Source organism: Sciurus carolinensis, chromosome 7, assembly GCF_902686445.1.
Source record: "Sciurus carolinensis chromosome 7, mSciCar1.2, whole genome shotgun sequence".
Lineage (NCBI taxonomy): Eukaryota > Metazoa > Chordata > Mammalia > Rodentia > Sciuridae > Sciurus > Sciurus carolinensis.
Window position 1 is genome coordinate 140,932,492 of NC_062219.1, and position 25,126 is coordinate 140,957,617.

At 36.3% G+C, this 25,126-nt stretch overlaps 1 protein-coding gene across 1 annotated transcript in view; it reads right to left on the minus strand.

The window, feature by feature from the left end:
• Positions 1–25,126, minus strand: part of LOC124989453 (uncharacterized) — a gene marked incomplete at its 5' end in the record, with an annotated part of 306,958 nt that overhangs the window by 49,653 nt on the left and 232,179 nt on the right. Inside the window, one exon of the mRNA XM_047559286.1 lies at positions 23,243–23,402. Coding sequence (XP_047415242.1) covers positions 23,243–23,402 — 160 coding nt within the window. The remainder of the gene's footprint in view (positions 1–23,242; positions 23,403–25,126) is intronic.

A 25,126-nucleotide genomic window follows, 5' to 3' on the forward strand; every position in this document is an offset into this window, starting at 1 on the left:
AACTTCCTGTCTCTTTTTTAAAATGCTTGTCTGATATGGCCAGGCCCACCAGAGTAATCTCTAATGAATAATCTAGTTCCATTTGCATAATCTCTTCACCTTGTCCTGCCCAACCCAACCATAGGAGTGACTGTCCCATCATACTTACCAGTCTGTCTCAAACTCAAGGGTACAGATTATACAGAACATGAGGGGGTATAATCTCAATTACAATCTTAGAATTCTATCTCACATAGTGATATTGTGCATACAATTTCTTTCACTTAGCATAAAGTTTTTGAGATCATAACCTTTATGATCCAATCACCTTCCAAAAGCCCCACACACTACCTTGGGGTTCAGGCCTTCAACACATGAGCTTTCAGGGGACATTCCAGATTCAAAGCATAAAAAAGAACTAAATAATAATCCAAGTGAAGCCCTTAGGCATGCATGCGTGTCCCTCACGTTCACTGGTCCTTTCCCAATGCAAGGGTACAGACTGTGCAGGTCAAAGACTTTTTCTCCCAAATAATCTGGACAATACATACTTTCTCAGATTTCACCTCCATATTATGGATGGTTCAGATTTCTTTTTCTAGTTCTAAATCACATTATGACTTGTATTTTGGGATAACCTTATGATGGGTCCCTCCAAGAATTTTTGTCAAAAACCCAGAACCTTTGAAGATTTGTTGATAAACAGTACCTTAATTCTTTTCAAATTTTCTGAAAATCAAATACAAGTAATGAGAATACATAGGTTTCCTGTTTCTCTACCTACTTCTGTGAATACAAGTTGACAGAATCTTATTCCTTCATGTGACTTTTAATATTCTGACTCGTAACATCAAGTCAACCCTGAGGTTCTTTTGGGGGTTGGGGGGCACTTGGGGTTTTATAAACTACAGGCTGGTGGTCTGTCTGGGATACATTTTATATGTGAGGGAAAAATAAAATTTTATTTGCTGCCTGCAGACTAAATTCTTTTAAAGAAGAAAGTTTATGGATGTTGTAAGCAAACTGATGCCTCATGGAAGAAGAGATGACCAGGTCTGAAGCCTCCCCTTTCTTTACATTCTTTTAATTAAGAAGCATGCTGATTTAAGATTCATTAGCAGGCACGTTTCTTATTCTTGGCAAAATAAGGTTATATTTTAAGAAATCGAGCAGACTCAAAATTATCATGTTCAATAGACAGCACCTGGATCTCCCAAAAATCAAAGGAAGATCAGCAGAGGAAAGGGACCAAGGGGTGGGTGACCGGGTGGGACCAAGGGAAGAGAGAGGGGTGAAATTATATGGTTACACCGAGTGCTCGGATGAATATTTAACAGCGACTCCCATCACATGGACAACTATAATGCATCCATAAAAATGTGGAAAAAAGAATTCAAAAATAAATAGGAGGTACATCCTCCCTCTGTTTTTTTTTTTTTTTTTTTTTATCATTTCAGTAGCATACTAAAGTCTGACCAATTCTTCAATTTGTACCCTAAGACCCAAGAGCAAGATAACCCCCTGCCCCTTTCTGTTTTCTGGTAATAGGAATATGTAATTCCTAGCATATGAATGGCATACTGGCTTCCATGCCTTTCTGTATCACTGAGCTTATCATGGGATCATTCTGTCTCAGAAAGAAGAGGATTTAATTCTTCCCCAGTTCAGACTATTCAGCCTGTTCCTCTCCATAGTTCCATGTATCACCTGGGGCAGGGCGGGGGTGGGGTGTCTCTCAGACCAGAAAATGAACTCAATAAAGATCCTCCTTTGCCACCACCGAGGACCCTAGGAGATCGCTTTCAGTCTTATGGGTTGTAAAGGGTTTCCTTTGCTTAGAAGCAAACTGGGAGTTAAAAAAGCAAGGAAGTAGGAAGTTCCTAAAAATTATATGGGCTCATAGAAGTGGCGGGGTGGCAGTTGTGTCTGATAGGTGGTGTTTAATAGGGCAGGGACTTGTGATGGAGTCATTAGCCATGTGGGATCATAAACTGGTTTGTAAGCTGGACCCTGTTTACGTTTTCACATTGTTTTCTTCTTCTTCTGAGTATTTCACAAATGCTTTGGTAAGTTCAGGCTTTCTTGGGCTGTCCTTGAAATAGCCCAGAAAAGGAGCAATTTTGCCACGCCTCTTTGAAGGTTGGAAAGGGGAAGAAGTAGTATCAGTAATTCAGTTTAAATCCCCAAAGAGAAGATGATGTTGAGGACCCTGCAGATGTCACATAATTCAACTCCTCTCTGTCTGGAAATGATGTTTTCAATGGTAAAAATCTTACAGGGTATTTGTGTGTTTAAAAAGTCAATTTCTCTCTTATCCTGGCTGCATCATGCCTAATGTGGTCTCTGATGCCTCAATTTCCACAGAACACGTTATCACAGTAATAACTGTCTGTTACTCACGTTAACACTTGTCTCAAATTATTTTCTATATTTTGATGTTTATATATCTATTCCCAAAGGACTATGTGTTCCTTCAAGTTAAGAATGTGACTTAGAAATGGTTATCTTCTTGGCAGGGGTGTTCATATACTGTGGCATGCAATACATTTATTCAATTTTTAAAAGGTAGATTGTAACTTAATCAGTTATTTGAAAAAAACTACTTCCATTTTTAAATGAACTTAATAGTTTAAATTCAATAGGTTAAACTCTCAGATTCAATAAACTACTGATTTCTGTCCTATGTCTTTTGTGAAATACACCATAATGTTGTATCATTACTATCAAATTCAAATAGCTGAGCAGAGAACATGGGTACTGGAATCAGAAGACCTGAGTCTTGGTTCAAGCTTGGTCTCTTATCAGAAACTTGGTCTGAGTCCTGGTGCCTCTCATAAGCCTTTGTTTAATTATTCAATAGGAAAATAAAATCTTTCCCTTCAAGTTATGGCCATCACTGAAGCCATATATATAAAAGAAAAACATTATTAAATTTTACAGAAGTACCACCTGCAGCATTGTATTACTAATTACATCAAGATCTAGAAAAGCACTTTTATCAGTTTAGCTGAAAAAGAAGCTCTTTAATGGGAGGGTGTAAGGGCTTTCCAAGTTCGTAAATTTTGTAAAAGGAAGTGATCTACCATGGCTTAGATGTAGCTTATAACACTTCCTGCAGTATTCATAGGTACGTTCATGGGCATTAGATGGCTTGAAGAAGACGGCAAAATAAAGGTCCCCAATTTTTGTTTAAAGTGGAAGAGAATAAACAGTACAAAGGAAAATGGAAGGGCAGATCACAGCAATCCGAAGGCACGTGGTCTATGTTCTTCTCAGAACCGTTGCCATTCCGTGAATGAAATTTATTACTGATTTATCTGATGATAAAGAAGCCAGACAGCTAAGGATAGATTTCTTTAAAAGAACACTGAACTAAACCTGATGGTGTCCTTGCTCTTCCAGGGGGTCTACCTAACAGACTGTGTCACCTGCTGCTCAGCATCCAGTCCTCGGCAGTCCTTAAACAGCATCCTCTGTGCCCACAGTGACACTTCCCTTCCCAAACCTCAACCGTGTCTGGAAAGCAGGGTGTTTTCAAGTCCAGCTGCTTCACCCACAAAAGTCAAGCGCGCGTCTCAGGGTCCCAACTCCCAGCACCAGGCATCGGAGGTCCCCAGAACTCCTTTACTGAACCTGCGCACTGCTTCCAACGCGGTCGTTGACAAAGCAGTAATGAAAATAACAAGTCTATAAACCTGGGCTTGCCAGCAGGGGTTTTAAGTTCCCAGGTCTTCAAACCTGCAACTTATGCCATGATTTATATCTGGCGGAAGGAATTAAGGACACAGAAAAAGAGGAGCAGCAAAGGAGGGAACTCTGTGTCTCCCTCATTCTCCCTCCCGCTCTCTCTCCTGGTGTGTGCCTGTGTGGGTCCACCTCCCTGTGTGTCACAGAGAGAAAGTAGGGGGAGTTGTCCAAGATTCCAGGAAACAACAGAAACAACCTCAAAGCACTTTTGCCAGGAAACCACTTGCTTATGGCAAAACCACCCTGCAAGTACATGGAAAACAGAGGGTGGGGAATCCACAGAAAGAGTGATAATTCCAGACTTTAATTTACATAGGAGGGAATTAGGGGTTGTTTTCCTGCTTGGAAATGGGCTGAGGTGCGTGCTATTTGTTTGTTTGTTTGTTTGTTTGTTTGTTTTTTAGTTGTCAATAGACCTTTATTTTTCTTTATTTTTAATTATTTATTTATTTTTACAGACTGCATTTTGATTCATTATACACAAATGGGGTACATCATTTCGTTTCTATGGTTGTACACTATGTAGATTCATGCCATTCATATAATCATACATGTACATAGGGGTCATGATGTCTGTCTCATTCCACCATTTTCATACCCCTCCTCCCTCTCATTTCCTTTAGACTTTGTTTTTTGTTTTTTTTTATTGATATGCAGTGACAAGAATCAAATCCAGCGCCTCACACATGCTAGGCAAGTGCTCTCTCACTGAGTCACAACCTCAGGCCCGAGGTGCTTGCTTTAGATGCGCAAACGGTTTTTATTTAGGCTCTGTGCTTATCTGGAGTACCTGGAGGTGAAAGCTTAAAGGTAATTCTCACAATCATAAATATCTATGCCCTGAACATTGGCTCATCCACGTACGTCAAACAAATCCTTCTCAATTCCAGAAATCAAATAGACCACAACACAATAATACTAGGCGATTTTAACACACCTCTCTCACAACTGGATAGATCGTCCAAACAAAAATTGAATAAAGAAACTATAGATCTCAACAACACAATCAGCAATTTAGACTTAACGGACATATATAGAATATACCATCCAACAAAGAACGAATACACTTTTTTCTCAGCAGCACATGGATCCTTCTCTAAAATAGACCATATTTTATGCCACAAAGCTACTGTTAGCAAATACAAGAAGATAGAGATACTACCTTGTACTCTATCAGATCATAATGGATTGAAATTAGAAATAAATGACAGAATAAAATACAGAAACTTCTCCAATACCTGGAGACTAAATAATACACTATTATATGATGAATGGATAACAGAAGACATCAGGAGGGAAATAAAAAAATTCTTAGAAGTAAACGAGAACAAAGACACATCATATCAAAATCTCTGGGACACTATGAAAGCAGTACTTAGAGGAAGATTTATTTCATGGGGTGCATTCAAAAAAAGAAGTAGAAATCAACAAATAAACGAGTTAACACTACAGCTCAAAGCACTAGAAAAAGAAGAGCAGACCAATACCAAAAGTAGTAGAAGACAGGAAATAGTTAAAATCAGAGCCGAAATCAACGAAATCGAAACAAAAGAAACAATGGGAAAAATTAACAAAATAAATAGTTGGTTCTTTGAAAAAAATAATAAAATTGATAAACCCTTAGCCACACTAACAAAGAGAAAGAGGGAGAAAACTCAAATTACTAAAATTCGGAATGAACAAGGAAACATCACAACAGACACGAGTGAAATACAAAACATAATTAGAAGCTATTTCGAAAATCTATACTCCAACAAAACAGAAAACCTCGAAGACATCAACAAATTTCTAGAGACATATGAACTACCTAAACTGAACGAGGAGGACATACACAACTTAAATAAACCAATTTCAAGCAATGAAATAGAAGAGGTCATCAAAAGCCTACCAACAAAGAAAAGTCCAGGACCAGATGGGTTTTCAGCCGAGTTCTACAAAACCTTTAAAGAAGAGCTCATTCCAATACTCCTCAAACTATTCCATGAAATAGAAGAGGAGGGAACCCTCCCAAACTCGTTCTATGAAGCCAGTATCACCCTCATACCTAAACCAGACAGAGACACATCGAGGAAAGAAAATTTCAGACCAATATCCTTAATGAACATCGATGCAAAAATTCTCAACAAAATTTTAGCAAATCGCATACAAATATATATTAAAAAGATAGTGCACCACGATCAAGTGGGTTTTATCCCAGGGATGCAAGGTTGGTTCAACATTCGGAAATCAATAAATGTCATTCACCATATCAACAGACTTAAAGTTAAGAATCACATGATTATTTCAATAGATGCAGAAAAAGCATTTGATAAAATACAGCATCCCTTCATGCTCAAAACACTAGAAAAAATTGGGGTAGTGGGAACATTCCTAAACATTATAAAGGCAATCTACGCTAAGCCCATGGCTAATATCATTCTAAATGGTGAAAAACTGAAAGCGTTCCCCCTAAAAACTGGAACAAGGCAGGGATGCCCTCTTTCACCGCTTCTATTCAACATCGTCCTTGAGACTCTAGCCAGAGCAATCAGACAAACCAAAGAAATTAAAGGGATACGAATAGGAAAAGAAGAACTCAAACTATCCCTGTTCACTGATGACATGATTATATATTTAGAGGAACCTGGAAATTCCACCAGAAAACTTTTAGAACTCATAAGTGAATTCAGTAAAGTAGCAGGTTACAAGATCAGTGCTCATAAATCCAATGCATTTTTATACATAAGTGATGAATCTTCAGAAAGAGAAACTAGGAAAACTACCCCATTCACAGTAGCATCATAGAAAATAAAATACTTGGGAATCAATCTCACAAAAGAGGTGAAAGACCTCTACAGTGAGAACTACAGAACACTAAAGAAAGAAATTCAAGAAAACCTTAGAAGATGGAAAGATCTCCCATGTTCCTGGATAGGCAGAATTAATATCGTCAAAATGGCTATACTACCTAAAGTGCTATACAGATTCAATGCAATTCCAATTAAAATCCCAATGATGTACCTTGCAGAAATAGAGCAAGCAATTATGAAATTCATCTGGAAGAATAAAAAACCTAGAATAGCTAAAGCAATCCTCAGTAGCAAGAGCGAAGCAGGGGGTATTGCAATACCAGATCTTCAACTCTACTACAAAGCAATAGTAACAAAAACGGCATGGTATTGGTACCAAAATAGACAGGTAGATCAATGGTACAGAATAGAGGACATGGACACAAACCCAAATAAATACAATTTTCTCACACTAGACAAAGGTTCCAACAATATGCAATGGAGAAAAGATAGCCTCTTCAACAAATGGTGCTGGGAAAACTGGAAAACCATATGCAATAGAATGAAATTAAACCCCTATCTCTCACCCTACACAAAACTCAACTCAAAATGGATCAAGGACCTCGGAATCAGACCAGAGACCCTGCATCTTATAGAAGAAAAAGTAGGTCCAAATCTTCAACTTGTTGGCTTAGGATCAGACTTCCTTAACAGGACTCCCATAGCACAAGAAATAAAAGCAAGAATCAACAACTGGGATAGATTCAAACTTAAAAGCTTTCTCTCAGCAAAGGAAACTATCAGAAATGTGAAGAGAGAGCCTACAGAGTGGGAGAATATCTTTGCCAACCATACCTCAGATAGAGCGCTAATTTCCAGAATCTATAAAGAACTCAAAAAACTCTACACGAAGAATACAAATAATCCAGTCAACAAATGGGCTAAGGAAATGAACAGACACTTCACAGAAGAAGATGTACAAGTAATCAACAGATATATGAAAAAATGTTCAACATCCCTAGTAATAAGGGAAATGCAAATCAAAACTACCCTAAGATTTCATCTCACCCCAATTAGAATGGCGATTATCAAGAATACAAACAACAACAGGTGTTGGCGAGGATGTGGTGAAAAGGAACACTCATACATTGCTGGTGGGGTTGCAAATTAGTGCAGCCACTCTGGAAAGCAGTATGGAGATTCCTTAGAAAACTTGGAATGGACCCACCATTTGACCCAGCTATCCCACTCCTCGGCCTATACCCAAAGGACTTAAAATCAGCATACTATAGAGATACAGCCACATCAATGTTCATTGCTGCTCAATTCACCATAGCCAGATTGTGGAACCAACCTAGATGCCCTTCAGTTGATGAATGGATAAAGAAACTGTGGCATATTTATAAAATGGAATATTACTCCGCAATGAAGAATGATAAAATTATGGCATTTGTAGGCAAATGGTCGAAATTGGAGAATATCATGCTAAGTGAGATAAGCCAGTCTCAAAAAACTAAAGGACGAATGATCTCGCTGATAAGCAGATGAGGACATATAATGGGGGGCGGGAGGGGCTAGCATTAGGTTTAGGGTTAGGTTTAGAGTTAGGCTAAGGAGAGCGGTAAGAATGAAGGAAAGAAGGACTGTGTAGAGGGAAAAGAGGGGTGGGAGGGGTGGGGGGGAGGGGAAAGTAATATAAACATCATTACCCTTTGTAAACGTAAAAAAATAAAAAAATTAAAAAAAAAAAAGGTAATTCTCAGAAAGGGGACAAACTCTTTCAGGCATCCTTTGGCAGCAGCAGTTGATTAGAGGAAACTTGTATATTTAAAGGTAAGCAGGCTGGAAACAGGCACTGGGGCACTTTACACATTTTAGGGGGGTCATTTCTTTCTTGGGCCTTGAAGTCAACGTGCCAGCATTTTACGGGACGTTTTCTTCCTTGACACAAAGGTACAAGAGTGTGATGGAAGAAGAGGCGAAGAGAGAACATGCCTGAATCTGGCCACCCAGGTGCTCAGGTCTGGACTGCCGGCAAGAGACAGACTCTGCCCAGGTGACAAGAGGGAGCCAGATCGTACAGGATGGGTTTTCCTACTTTCCGGAAACTGGTCATGTTCTTTGAACGCTCATTCTCAGTCTTAACGATTTGGGCTCCTTGTGAACAAAATAACATGTTTTTCACTGACTTTCTGTGGACTTCTTGTTTCAGGAAGATAATAACTTTTAAAAATTTACTTACTTCCATAGGTGAGACACCTGTAGCATTCACATGAGTTTGAAAACCACCCCCATTCAGATTGCAGAATTTGGGACTAATACATGACTTGATCCTTGAAGGGACCTTCTGTGAGGTCCCTTCCCCTCATCAGGATCTTCTGAGTATTTCTCCCACAGGACCAGGTCATGTGCACCAGCAGTAGTTTTTGGAACAACTTTACAATTTCAAATTGAGAGGGAGAACAAAAATCTAGAATGTTCTCTCCTTGAAGCTTGGCTGACGCTGGGTGAGGAGACCAACTGAGACAGCTGTGTTGAACGCCCAGCACAGGCCACTTATTGTTCCTTAGTTCTAGATTTCAAGTTGACTGCAAAATGTCATGTAACTGACTTGAATATTATTGACTAAAATCCATAAAAGTAAAGGCAAAAAGGGCTTGACTTTCCTGAGTCATTGTGGTCTGTGTAAAGATCATGACAGGAAAAATGTTAACGGTAAGTACAGGCAGAGTGAATCCTGGTTATACTTATCAAGAAGGGTAAGTCCCGTCCTGGAGACGGATTTCCCTCATTTGTGACAATTCCTGACCTGCCTGTCACCAGGTTTCTTTAGAAGCAAATAAAACAATGTGACAACATCTTCAAATTCTAATGTGTGATATTAATATAGGATATTATTCTTCCTTTCAGGGGTTTAAGTTAAAATCTACTAATTTCCTTGGGATAGTCCAGTGTTTGTTATGTAGTAGAAGTAAAATCTTTTAGAGTTAAATTTTTTTTATAAAGAAGAGTCAGAGCAAAGACATCCCTTCTTCTGATTTTCATTTGTTTATTGTCATCATTATGACACTGGAGATAATGGTCTCACCTACATATTTGTGTAATACTCCTCCAGTCTCAGTAAATTCTCACCAAAATCTAAGCATACATACATCTTCTTACATTATGATCATATCTATAAAATTTTTGTACATCATCACTCACTGGAAAACAATTATAAATTTAATTAAGGTTGGGAACATTTCTTATAAGAAACAAAGGAGAAGAATTATATAAATATTCAATGTGTGTTTCTAACTTTTGTAACATGAAAATTATACTTCTGCCTCTTTTGATATAGTTATCAATGAAAACACTGCTTTGAACTTCTCTCTATTATCTACTCATGCAGAGAGGAAGAGGATGTCTTCTCAGCGGATCCAGTCTACCATCCAGTATGCAGATCCTTACACCAAAGCAAACCAAAGTGAAAACAAGAAACACACAAGCTATTGCAACGTTACTCTTTAAGAAAACTAAATGTCACATTTCCTTGGTAGAGTTAGACTTGATACTCATTATTCTTGGTGAACAGTAGGAAACAACATTGCATTGGAAAATAAATCAAGAAACACAAAATAGCAGATGTAGCCTGTCCTGCCTATAGGAACTAAGATTCCACAGGGCAAATAGGACAGAACCTGAGGGTTGGCTCCTTGGTTTCAGCCAGGCCGTGGGTGAATTATACTCAAAGGTGATGAAGTATCATTGGTTTGTGAAAATGAAGCTCTTCATGAGCTGTAGTAAATGTTTCAATAAAGTGTACTGATCTTTCATGATTATCCATGGACTCTGGTGAAACATTTGTTAAAGTATAAGGGAAAAAATTAGTTTCCTTCCAGGTGTGGTCATTAAGAGGATGATAGTAAATTGTTAATTATGCCCTTCTGCATCATTTCTTATATATAATCAATGTTACAAGATTGTTATTATTCCATATTTTTTAGAAAGAGAAAAAAAGCACTAATATAAAATTTTGAAATTTTACATAAAAACATTATTCACTGTTTCCTATAAACCTGAAGCTGTGCCAAGTGAAAGGAAAGCTCAAAAATGAGCAATCATTACAACAGATTTATACTTTTCCAGTTCTGATCTTCAGTGTCATTTCATCTGATATGATTGCATGGCATATGACAACCAATCCTCATAAGAGCTATCACGAGGCTCAAGAGAAAAGAATCTGAAATGTTTAATAACTTCTCTTTTTTGGCATTTATTATTGAACACTGGGTTGAGGTTTTCAAGGTAGTTTGAAAAATCCTTAAAAATTACCCTGAGGTTGGGGTGGGGTTGATGGTGCAAGACTGCTCAAATTCTCCAGGGTTAAAAAAAAAAAAACAAAAAAACACAGATCATGTATCCAATGCATCCACACAATTACTTATAAATTCTGAGTAACTCAAATGTCCTAGGCATTAGTCTGATTTCTTAAAGGATGTGAGGGAGCAAGGTGTATTTTTTTGGTCTCTGAAGTCCACCGGAGGTCCCTTGGGAACCTGCAAGTGATTCCCTCTGTTCATTAAGCCTGAATGCCCCAGCCACACATGAGCAGAGCCTGCAATGCCTTCTTCAGGAGGAAGCAGCCTCCATCCAGTGTATTTTATTTGGCTTAAGTCGACACCAATTGGTTAATGAGGGAGAGTTTGTAACTGAGCACTGGAAAGGAACCAGATACCCAGAAGACAGAAGGGAAATAAGGAACTTCAATAAAGTTCAATGAGTAAAGTTTCAATGAGTACAGAAAGAAATGATGTTCTGTGCAAAACATAAAATGACACCAGAAAGCGATGAATAGCAAGTTCCTAATACGTAGAATTGGAGAAGTTGATTTCCATGAAGTGTTTTCTCAAACCCCAGAAAGCCTTCTCCTGGAGCTAATCTTTAACCTGGCCTTGGAGGCAGAGGATTTTGATAGAACGTGTTGAAGAAAATAGAATTCCATAAAACAAACATGACTGCAAAAGTGTAGAGCTAGAAACTTTCAGTTTCTATTCAAGAAAAAGCAGACATTAGGTGTGTGAGAGGGTCATATTGCATTGAGATCTTTACAACAAACTCACGTCTGTTCTGTACCCATGTCAACACCTGGAACATTGTTTCTTAAACTAGGGTCCAGAAATGTATTCTCAGTTATCTCAAATTCTATGAGTTTTAAGTTTGACGTTTCTTTTCCCTTGATAGTATGTGACATGATGAAAATGTCCTAACACTTGGTTAGGGTGAGAGTTGCTAAGCTCCATAGACATGATAAAACCACATGAACTAGGTGAACATTCTAGTAGGTATGCCACATCTTGAAAAAGCTGTTAAAGTTTATTGTACACATTTTAAAAGAACATATTTTAAAATAAGGAAACAAGACTTTCATTACTTAATTCAATGATTGTTACACTAGGGTCTACTTATCACCATGAGATTCTTCTCTATAATTTAAAGAATGCCCATTAAGGAGATTCTTAACTTATTTCTAAATCATACAGACATACGGTGGAGGTTAAGAAATGCAAACTACAGATATTAAGAGCAGTTTGTAGACATTGCAAGAAATGAACTTTTATTTGTCCTTAGGGCAATTGGAACACTTTCATTTACAATTAAAAATCCCTCTGGTAATACATGATATTTAAAATGGTATGAATTGAACTTAACACACATGGCATGTATTGGTTTCTCCATCCCTGATTGAATGGTTGTCTCATGTAGAAAACACAGAGTTTGAAGTTAGCTATCTCTCTTTTTTTTTTTTTAATTATTAATATTTTTTGGTACCAGAGTTGAACTCAGGGGTGCTTTACCACTGAAGGATATCCCTGGCCCTTTTTATGTTTTATTTTGAGACAGTGTTTCACTAAGTTGCTGAGATCCTCTCTAAGTTGCTGAGGCTGGCTCTTGCAATCCTCCCTCCTCACTCACCCAGCTGCTGAGATTACAGGCGTGCACCACCACATGGGGCAAAGTTGGCTACCCCGTGATCAAGGTTAGTGAGTTCCCTGTACTTAAATTCTCTTGACTTTTACTTTGGATTTTGCAATGTCTAAAAACTACACATAATTTTTTTCAATATCTGAAGGTTTAGAAAACTATTTTTGTAAACAACAACTTATTTAACAACTTATTTACCTGGCTCGTTCATTCTAATGAAAAAAATAATTTTTTTTTAAAGTTTTACATGAGACAGAGACAATTTTAGGAGACTCAGCTATCAGGAAAATGTATACAACCAAGTGTTTGAAGGAAATCCAGAAAATACTGACCTTTTAGATAAGCAGAATCTACTTGGCTTATAAGTAATAAAATAGTCATGAAAAATCCCTCCAGCATCGTATTTTCCATATCAAAAAATTCAAAATCGGTAAGTACTAAAGCCAGGGGACCAGTGACTGACCTGGTGGCAGACTCTAGAGTGAAGATGAGAACTTTCCCAGCAGCTTGTATGAGAGGAGGCCCAGGGACCAGCCACAGAACCAGAATTAAAAGGAGACGGCAAGCATGTCACTTGGAGCATCGCATGGTGACTCTGCTCCTGCCAAATGTACAGCGGGGACAGTCACAGCGGCTTACCTGTGTTTTAGGACCTAATGGAAGCATAAACCACAACTGCTGCTGTTGACCGTTGACAAAGGAAACCAAATTGCATTTCTAACTGGAAAGGAGAGTATGTGGGCCAAGAGAAATCCAACCCCATCTCCTCTGCAGAAACAGAATGTTCAGCAGCACACATTTCTTCCAGTCTTGAACTGATAATCAGCAGCATGAACAAGAAGACTGGCCATGAAGTTAGCCCTGGGTTCTTACAACATAGGGGCTCACCTCGACTTTCTTTCCTCCCTGCCTAAGAATGAAGCCCACCCACAGCACAGATATAGTGGCTCAAACACCTATTTACAAGCCTAACCATACAATTGGCTAGTTTTGTCTGGCTCACCTTCTCTCTGCAGATTGCATGCTTCTGTGTGGGACAAGACAGTGGCTTGTAAAAGATTTTAAATTGCTCCTGATAATTGTTTGTCCTTTGAAAAAATGATTGTATAGGTCTTTTTACCTAGTTGCGAAAATAATACATACTTTTCATAAAAAACAGTAAGAAATTTGGAAAAGCACAAAGATAGCATAAATCCCCTCACTTCTACATCAAAGGAGGATGTGACATTAACAATTTTATGTCTGCTTTTGTAATCAGATAAAGCATAGCATATATATATTCAGCTTTACATCCTGAGATTTTCATTGAAATTCAAATAAGAGCATTTTAAAAATCTACAAAATCATAATTTTCAAGGATATAAACATTTTAATGTATAAATACAACAAAAGGTAACAAGTTTTCAATCACATGTTTTTTTTTTCATTTTTTGCCTTAAGTATAACTGTGATAAACATCTTAAGTAAGTTTTTTTCATCTGTATTTCTGATTTTTTCCTTCAAATAGCTTCAGTGAAGTTCAATTACTAGATCCAATTATAGGATCATTTGTAAATCATTTACATATTTGACTGTTTTTCTTTGTAGTGGGAGGTAGCATTTGTGAATGATAGCCTTCTGTAAATTTTGAATAAATCAGAAAATGTTTATTTTGCTTTCAGGCAGGTATTTGACTGAATCTATAGTTATTTTTCTCCAAAGCTTTGCAGCACTATTCTAGTATTTTCTGGTGTTGGGGTTACAAAGAGAAAGTCTGATGTCAGCTTGGGTTTTATGCCTTCATTGCAAACTTGAACATTTTTAGGATTTTTTTAAACATAAATTCTTGATAATTAGACAGTAAACATTTTAACAAAACAATTAAAAACTTAATATATAATGATATTGCTAAATTATGATGTTTTATTCACTGGAATACTACATACTCTGAAAATTATGTTTTTGAGGATTTAAAAATAATGTGGAAAATGTTCTTAATTAAAGTAAAAAAACTCAGTATATAAAGTTGTGTTTATAATGTCCTAAAGTAGTATATTAGGTAATGGAACTAGGTAATCTAGGTAATTAAGGAACCTAACATTTAACAAAAACAAAAAATAGGTGTTGGCATTTTTCATTAATTTTCTGATACTTAATGACTCATTTTGACCTATGAACTTGGTCTGCCTATTAATGCCAGGCAATTTTCTCATATTTAGGTCATTCTTTCCCAGCTTCTAGGTTGAATGTCCAATCTTTATCTTCCTTTCTTCTTCTTGTCTAATTATGTACTTCACTTTGCAGTGTACCATGGATCATTTTTTGCATCCTTCCATATGGAATTACTGGGAACTGTGGTTTTAGAATGGATACAGAAAATGAGGTACTAATAAGTAAAAAGTGGGACTGTAAAGTTTTTCAATGATCTCAGACATAACAGAAAGTAGAACTGTCAAGTCAAATTGTGGTGGTCTGGATTTCACTTGGACCAAGGAACACGGTCTCATTATCCATTCACGTGTTTTCATGGGTGATTTTATTTTATTTATTTGTTTTGTGTGTGTGTGTGTGTGTGGTGGGAGGGGAAGGGTAAAAATAAATGTAATTTTCTCTATTTTACTCACTTTTACTATTTCAAGGTTTAAAGGCTATTTTGACTACTGAATTGTCTTTCTGGGTTAAGTGAAATTATATGAAGTCTGGAAAATTATTAACTGATCATCTAGCACTTGGTGCTGTCCTCTGCCATTCATTGCTTATGCGTCACTTTTGTGCATGGTAGAATCATTTTCATAATTGCTTCAAAGAAATAATGTGTAAGGCAAACCATTCTCTTCTGTCATCTGCTTGATTTTCTAAAAACATGTAAGTTATCTTGGTAGACTCACAAGCCCAAAGTACCACAAAAGTTTTAAAAAGCATATGAAAAGAGTGAAGCCACTTCTTTCTCCACATAAATGGGAGAACTAGCCACGGAATATGGGATGGGTGACATGAGGGGCTGATGGGGAGGTGTGGGTAGTAGGCACAGGGCTGGCCCTGACTGACACAACAGAGCTGTAGTTGATTAAAGATAGCTTAATATTGTCCAATTACACTTACTCCGTGACAGACTCTTCAGGAAATCGTGGGGTCAAGTTTAACCCAGACACTGGGCACATATTCTTTTCTTCTCTGATTTTGCAGATTTACAATACCAGATCTACCACATCAGTTATCTTTCAGTCATAGTAGACGCCTGATTCATTCTCTGCTGAAAGTGCCATTCTTTTGGAATATCTCTGTCCTTAATCATCTTCTCCTGAAGCCTTAAAATGGATTCATGCCATCTCCATCCAACCTACCACCATATCACCCTGCCAGGCTGCTAGGGACCCACTACATCACTATATCACTATTATTTTCTCACCAATTTATCTTCCCACCAGAATGTGAGAGAAAAGATCCTGTTTTATCTTACTTTTACTTATACTCCAAAAAGGGATTTGTTTATTTAAAATGGACATTTAAAAATGGGGAGTAAATAACGAAGTTAATCTGAGTCTGTAGTCCAATCTATAAACAGAAATGCCAAGCACATGTATTTTCTATGATAATTAAATAAATCAAACTATAACTTGCCTGTATCGTGCCTGACCCATAGAAATAATGATGAAAGACATTTATTTCCCCCTCCCTAATCTTAAAAACAAGTAAGACTTACACTCTAAGTTCTTTGTCTTTCTCTTTGAAGCTAAGTACTAAAAATGTAAGAATGAAGAATGAAACAAACGAATTCTCTTAGCAGGTTGTGACTTTATGGTGCTATTTTTGCAATATTTGATGCAAATATTGATGTCTTCAAGTTTTGTAACTGTTGGAAGCCAAAAAATACCTGGAGTAGTTATGAGATAAACTAAAATTAACTCAGGACTACAGGAGACATGATACGTCAATGAAGTTGTATTTTAATCTCATTAAAGTCTATATAAGTTACATTGGAGAAATTGTGTTTCTCCAATACCAATAAGATATGAAAAAGAGACTTTCATTATTCCTGGTAAAGAACATTGTATTTCCAAAGGAAAAAAAACAAGGACATTGTTTAATGCTGTACATTAAATTTAATTTCCCACCACATAATTATTAAAAGATAAGTAGCTATTCCATTATTAATAAAGATAAATAATAAGATGGCAATTAAATAACTACTATTAATGGCTTTTTCATTAATATGTTAGTAGTTGACTATTTTATCATGAGGAGAAATTAATGTAAGATAGTAGAAAAATCCAGTAAATAATCAAATAGCTGCATACTGTGTCTCAGTTAATTACAAATGTTTCTCATTCTAAGGGAACTCTAAAGACAAATTTGCATACTGAGTGCAGAAGTAGTTCAAAGCTAATAGGTGTTGTGTTACTAACAAAGCTTCCTCATGTCTCTTTGAGTTTAAGTTTGTTTACTCTTAGAAAAACTTGATTTCCTGTGTCTGAGGAATATAAGCTTATAAAAAAGATGAAAAGACTGCTATATAGCACTCCAGTAAAGGGATGCTAACAAATTAAGTGTTAATGAATCAAAAACATATGGTTTACACTTCACTTCAAATAGAAATGATTTTAGAATTAAGGGGAAAAGTCCTCAGCAGAATGTAATAGGTCTTTGCCAATCTTACAACCCAAACATTTGAGGTATCTTCAGAAAATTGGTAGTTAGTCCTCTTTGGTTATCTCTCATTTTCATTTTATAGAGGAGATCAATTTCTCTAGAACCCAGTGACCTTTCAAAAGCTTAAGAATGTACTGGGTAGCATATAAACAAACATCTCAGAAGTTCAGAGATAAAAAGGAAGTGTGTATCAATTAACCAAAACCACCCCAACCAAAACAGAACATGCCCCTCTGCTATATATCTTTTAAAAAATTGTCCTTCTTATGTATAGATTTTTAATTTTAGCTAGGGTTTGCATTTTCAAATCAGTTGGGTCAGTATCAATTCCTTCATTACACATGAACCGGAATTTATATATCAGTAATTCTAATTAGCAATTACATTTACATAAAAAATCTTTAAAAAATAATAGTCTTCATGATGATGTAGAATTGGGAACTGGGTTTGGGCAAGAAGGAAACGACACTCAATAGAGAATTCAGAATAGGTACTTGATTTAAAAAGAAACAAACTGCTTCAAGATAATTCAGGTGTATTTTTAGCTTGTATTCACTGAGATATATTCTTTACTGAAAACTATTCATGTAATTCAGTGAATCTTGGTGTTGAAAGCCATTTAGTCAATTTAAAGATGGGACCCTCCACAGATAGAGCCTGTGAGCACAGCATTCCACTGGAACCACAATCAGAGCAGAAGTGTAAGGTCTGGACCACCGAGGTTCCCCCTGGGGTTACCTTAATTTGGATGCTCTTTAGTTCTGAGCCTGGTGCCTGCTTCCCACCTGCTGTAGCAAGGCACCCATGATAACCCAGTAAGAGTCGAGGTTCTCTGTTTTGCACCCAGCCCTCTCTCACCTACCATTTTGGATTTACCTGACTCCTGACTTCCATTTCCACATACTCCCATAGTCAATTCCTAGTTTCAAATTCGATTATGTCCATGTTGGCTTTGTCATTTACCCTCACTTTCAAGACCCTGTCAAGTGTGTTAAGTGCCTGGGGCCCATCCCTCCACTGTGGGTCTACATGATGAATACCAAGCGACATGCAGAGCAACTGGGAGGTGACTATTGGGTTGAGCTGAGCTAGAGAGTGAGAAGGCGCTATGGAGAGTTTACATATTCCAATGAATAAACAACTCTTAGCCATGGTGAATGGGACTATGTATTAATCAGAGTACATTAAAATATTTACTTTCCAAGAGGTAAAAATATGAGTGTTTTAAAATAAACATTTCATAGAATTCAACACAAAGACAATACAGTGATAGCTACATGAGTTACTTCTCTTTATTAAAACTTTTAATGGCTTCCCACAGCCTGTGAGGAAAGTACAGTCCCTACCACTGGGTAATTTCCAGTTCTCAGTCCTCCCGGCTAATCTCCACACCTCTGCCCTCTGTTGCAGCCCAAACAAATTGCCTCAGTTTCCAAATCTGCCTTAATGCTTCCTGTTATCATACCTTAATTCTCTCTCTCCTTTTGCATGGTAAAGTCTTAGTGCCTCCACTCCAAATCTCCATCCGCACACCTCCATTTTCTCTGCGTGGCTTCCACTTTCCTTCCATGACCCCATCAAAGCTTTTCCCCTGCCCTGACTGACTGCATTCACAAAGCAGAAGAGCACACGACTTCTAGAAAAGCACAGGAGTCCTGCGGACATCTCATCTGTAATTTTCTGTGTAGACAACAATACTTAGTTTTACCTCTCCACATAACTCATTACCAACCATAGGTTTGTTTTTTCTTAATTAAATTATTTTATTAAAACATGAATTGTATGTAACCTTCTTAATAAAAATTCATTAAGAATGAACTATAGATGTCAATTGTAGTTAAAGTCCCAGTGCACAAAAATAGCTTAGTAAAAACTCATAAAAACATGAGTGAACTAGGACTGTCTCTGTGTGTGTTTCCCTGTACACTTTCATGTCAAGAGAGAGGCAGTTCCTTCTCCCACTGTATCACCATCTATTAACAAAAATAATTCTAACATGCCACAACTAAAATAATAATCTTCATTAATTGCAAGTGATTGTTCATGGATAATATAGACATTTGAGAAATAAACATTTTAGATTTTATGTTTTCCAATTTTGCTCTTGAATGGATCTCTAAATTTACACACTATTGTCCCATGATGCACAACTGGCTTTAGCCCTCCATCTCTTCCTAATATCCTGCTATTTTTATGAGCTTCAATAGCCCGTTTTAAAGTGGTAGTTTCTTTAAGAAAATAATTACAATGTAAATTAGTCTTCAACAAATAGTAAGGCACATTTTGGAATTAAATGCCTAGGTATTGAAGCCTTGCTTCCTGATATATTTAAAACCATTATATAAGTTTAACCGTAGCCATTCAATCTATGTACCTAGAAATATCATTCTTTCTGTTGCTAATGAAGGTCCTACGGCACAAATTTATTAAAGGTATACGTTTGCATGGGATAATAATTGGGTCGATAATATTAAATTCATAGGCTCATTATTTAATTGCAAGGGCAGATTATGAATACAGCTTCTAAAATGTATTTTAATGAAAAACACTACATCCTGACCTAATCATATCAACCTTATGCTATCTAATTAAGGATGCAAAAAATCATTAGAGTTGCAAAATATTAGTTCCAGCTCCATCAGGCTGTGAGCTGGCCCTTCATGAATATATATATTTTTTACTCCATGATAAATAGTTAATGAGGTAAAAATGACAAAATTTGCATGTAGGCAAATTAGTTTAATAGAATGATGTCTTTTCTGGCTACTGAAAGTGACCTTTTCCTTATCAAAAAAATGGTTGAAACACTGTGAAATTATCATCTGACTGTCCTCACATAAGTGACAGATTGTATGTATGAACAATATAAAAATTATAAAATGCAATAATCCTAAATTCTCATCATACTGTAAATGTGTTCTTGTGCTTTTGCATTTATCAATTTAATAACAGGAAATTAAGCATATTATAAAGTGTCCACTCATGAGGCAATTTTTATCCTAGATCATGAAAATCAGAAGCATGTGCTTAATAGTACTATGGAACACATCTAGATCAAATCTTTAGAACACTAGAATTCTAGACTACTTATGTGAAATACTTGTATATTAAAACGCCTGTTTCCCTGTTAATTTGGCATTTTAGATTATAAATTATTGTTCTCAAACTGGCACTATATCTTGAAATCAGTACGTCAATTATTCAACAGGGTAACCTTGCTTCCCTATTGAAGCAAACCAAACAAGCAAAGATAAGACAGAATTAATAAGAATAACATGCAAAAATTAATCATCAGAGGAAGATTTCTCGGGTCAACTCTCCAGAGTGTGGAGAGACATAAAACACAAGTAAAAAAAAAAAAAAAAAAAAAAAAAAAAAAAAAAAAAAAAAAATTTTTAAATATATATATGTATATAGTCACTTAAGTTTGGGTGTTTGTATATGCTAAAAAAAATAACCCCAAAGCACAAGAAATAACTGGTGTTGAATGGACTTTCAAATGTTTTGCATAAATACCTCCATGACATCCACCTCTGAGGGAGTCTGAGTCTATGCAGTGTAAAGGGAACAATAGCTATTTACCTTGACTTGTGAATTTTCATCAATGGTACAACCGATCTAAGCCAAAACAGACTCGATGGCTTTGATTAAGTTCTTTAATTACAAGTTAAAGTTAAAATTATTTTTAATCAAATTGTCTTTTCTTTGATCCATTTGAATGTGTACGCATAATAACATGACCCTCAAGGTCAGTGTTCTCGTGAGTTCTACTCTTGCCCATCAGGGGTCATATAAGTTAGTTTACAAAGAATGACATAAATCTTCCAGGAATTCAATAATGTGGAAACCTCCTTTGATTTTTCTTCTATCACCTACATTAGCTGCCCCCCTTTCTACCTCGGTCTCTCTCTTCATTCCTTGTTAATATAGAACTAATGGATACTGAAACAGTTTTGTTTTCCTGTTTTTTTCTTTTTAAGTTTTGTTGTTCAACTCCAATAATTTTGGTCCTCAACTTTGGATTGTTTCCAAATTCCTAAACTTCCATGTTGTGAGACTTAATAATGAAATAAAATGCACTCTACCTACCCCAGGCACTGTGAAATTAACTTAGAGAGGAAGTGCTCTTTGCTTAATTAATTTCAATAATTTTCGACCTTTACAAATTTTGCTGTTAGTCAAGGATGTTTGAAGAGAAGAAACCAGGATGAATATAAAGTAAAATTTGTTTTGCTTCAATTCAGGAACAGTGATCTTGAACTTGTCTCTTATACCCTCATGTTAACTATCAAAAGAACAGAATTCAAGACATATTCAATATATTAATAGATTCCATATGGAGCATTTTTTAAAAGCTGAAGTTTAAATTTCTATCAGGTAGGGAATGGGATGAAGTTCATTATATGCTCAATCTCTGGGTAAATTTAGTATGTTTAATAATTCATGCATTCCTTTTTTTATATAGTCTTGAACAAATAGCCTGTAAACAGGTAAGGTATTCTAGAGACATAAAGAATGGAGACATAAGGATGGAAAAGTCACTCTTATTCCTTTAAGAGATCTTAGTAAAAGAAAGAGGGATATATAAACAGGTAATTTTCATATTGTGTGTTGGATGCTACAAGAGTCAGTAAAACAGGGAATTTTAACAAAAAGGAAATGGTGCTTTTGGGGTTGGATCCATAAGAAAGACACTTCTTGAGATGAGACCTGCTGAAAATTAGTTAGCCAGGGAGTACATGAGGAATTTGAGGGTGCTCCCTAAACAGAAAGAAAGGTGCAGCAATGTGACACGGTTTGGTATGTTCAGCAAATGGTTCATATTTTATGCCTCATGTCTTTGATTAAGAAGCATCTCAGTGGGAAGAGCGGGGAAGGATGGGGATTTAGAAGACATGACAGAAAATGTAGGGAAGAGTCCCATCAACTGGCAATTACATAGTATTAAGAATTTTGACATTTTTTCTTGAAGCTACTAAAGAATTTATGATAGAAGAAAGCAAGGTCACGTTTGGATATTAGAAATTCCACTGGGACAGGGGTGGAGAATGAATTCCGAGACACAGAGGGCAGTTGATGAAGTATTGCTGTTCTTTAGCAGTTGACTTTTGTGGGCCTAGATACATACAGTAGCTGATGGTTTAGAGAAGACAAGACACGAAGAGAGTGAATTCAACAGGACTTGATGATCACAGAAAAGTCTAGGAGACAAGGGCCCAAACTCTGTGTTTGGGGCCTTTGCGATTCAGAATAATTGAAAAGTTTATGTATAAATATTATACAAGTGTGAATGTGGTTCCCTGATATGGGTGAAATTAATGTGCTCATTAAACAATATATGGGAAGCCAACATTGTTTGGGTCATACTGGTATTAAGTATCTTTGAGATGATCCTCTGGAAACATCACCTTACTAGGAAGGGAGGTGTACTCTCCAGATATCTATTTGAGAATCTTCAACAGGATGGAAGACAGTTTGAAAGGAGGTTAACAAAAGACTATGTGCAGAGTAAGAAGAATAATAAACCAAGTTAGAACCCTGGAAGACACTGAGGAAGAGACTGATGGAGGAAGAAAAGCCAAAACGGAAGTCTAGGAGGGATATTACCAAGAGGTAAGAGAATCCAGGGGCCTGACTAAAGGCCCCAAAGGAGGAAGGTGGAAAGAACATTCTTTTCTTTTTCATGCAAGGCTACATTAAGTCATTAATCACTTCCCATGCAGAAACCCTGTTACTAGCTTCTTTTATACTCTTCACAAACTTTTTGTAGTTTTGTTATAGATATAGATAAATATATAGTTATATGACACACATATGGATGTATATACACACACACATGCACACATATATATGTGTATATATATATGCACACATAATGCATATACACACAAATGCAGGTATTAATGAATAAACACAAGCATTAATAAATAGTTCTCTTAGAAACAGTGCTAAATTCTAAGAACCATCTGACCTAGTCTTTTTGATATGAGTAATGAAAACAATATGAAGTGAAATTGAAAGATTCATAAAAATGGTGGTAAATAAAATATAAATAATTTCCAGAACAACATAGGAAAATGTAACTTGCTAATAATGCAAATAAAATGAGTTTCTTTCATGCAGTCAAAAAACAAATCTGCTTCATACCAACCTACCTTCCTTCGTTCACCATGGATTCCTCTCCACTGCTCAGCCCTTTTCACTATGTAACTTAGCTCCTGATTGGAAATTTCCAAATCATAGGGCATGAAGAACTTGGTTTCTTCACTATGAATACGCTGAAATGCATCCAATATCCAAGAGTCACTGTTCAGCCTAAGAACAAAAGCATCTGTTATCTATTTTTCCTTCTTCCAAATCTTAATTTTACTTTCAAGTCTTATAATTTGTATCTTTTATCAGTTTCTATTTATTTAATTCATTTCTCCTTTCTTCAGAAGTTTACAATTCAAATTCCAGAAATTATTTAATAATTTCTCAACTAACTATTATAACCCACAAAAAGCAAAGTTGATTGTTTTTACAGTGATTTCCTACAAACTTATTGATTCTGATTGTTGATGTCTAAGTAAAGACTTCAAAATATGAAGACATATTTGACCATTTATGGGACTGTGGATATCCAAGTTAATTCAAATATTAGGAATTTATCTAAATAAACATTAAATTTGGATGTATTCTTCCTCCATGAGTTGGTTTTAGTGCCCCCCCCATGATAGAAATTCTATTCATTCCTTGATTTTTTAATAGAGACAGGGCCTCAATAAATTGTCAAAGCTAGTTTTGAACTTGGATCCTCCTGCTTCAGTCTCCCAAGCTGCTGGGATTACAGGCATGGGCCACTGTGCTCACGAGACTTAAATCTTTTAATAATGCCGAAGGCATAAATTACACTATCCAGCTATTTAAGCATCCCGTAGAAGTGCCTTTCTTCACATTCAAAGTGGAGAATTAATTGAAAGTAATTGTTGTTCTGATGGTCAGAATAATTAGATTTTGCTTTAGTGGATAGAGTTTGTTGACTTCCCATTATAATGGTAACTTCACATCCATTGTGTGATTGGAGACTCACCTTAATCCTGCCTTTTGCTTATTAATATTAAGATTAAACAAAGTGAGTCATACTGTCTACAAGTAACAGAATCTAAACTCAGAGCTAACTTCTAAATTCATTTCATTTCATCATGAGTTCAAATAACTGATATAACTAATATTTTTGTTTCACTGCCTCTACCTTGAGTCTTCCAAAATAGTAAAACAGTCTTTTTGGCCCTCATAGTAAGATAGGATCTGTATCTTTTTTATATCCTAACCATTTTGCATTCATCGCAATGAAAATAATAACAAAACTTCCACTCAGCATAACTGATGGCCCAAGACAGACTATATGGTCTTGGCCATCTTGCTGCTGCTTTTTTTTTTTTTTTTATGGCAGTGCCAATGAGCAAGCAGGGATTTGAGATTTTGCACATGCTCAGCAAGCCATCTATCACTAAGAAACAACCCCAGCCCACCCAGTATCATCTTGAATCCACCTACTGCTTCTGCTATTTGGAGAGTCTAGGTCAGTCATCCGAATGATTTACTAGTTGTCTTGTTAAACAAGAACTAGTCTTCACCATTCTCTCAAGCTTGTTTAATGTAACATTCATCTTTTTCTTTTAATGGTGATAAGATTTAATGTAGTTAAATTACTGTCAATTTGCTGCCATAAACATTTTCTATATGAAGATTTTAAGTGCAGGATTATCAACAGTGCAATTAACTTTGAATTAATTAGGAGTCACAGTCCTGTTTCTGCTGGCTTCTGTTCCTTTTGCCCAGAAAATGCCTGTCTTGTTTTTATTTCTCTTTCATTCTGTGTGAAAGAATAATTATGTAAACATCCAAGCCTGGATCTACAGGATGGTAAACAAATGTTTTGATGGAGAATGAAATGGCACATTGGAATATGGAAGGCTATACCAAGATTAATTGCCTATTACTTAAAAATTTTTTCTTGCCATTTTGGATGATACTTTCCAGTGAAAAGATCCATG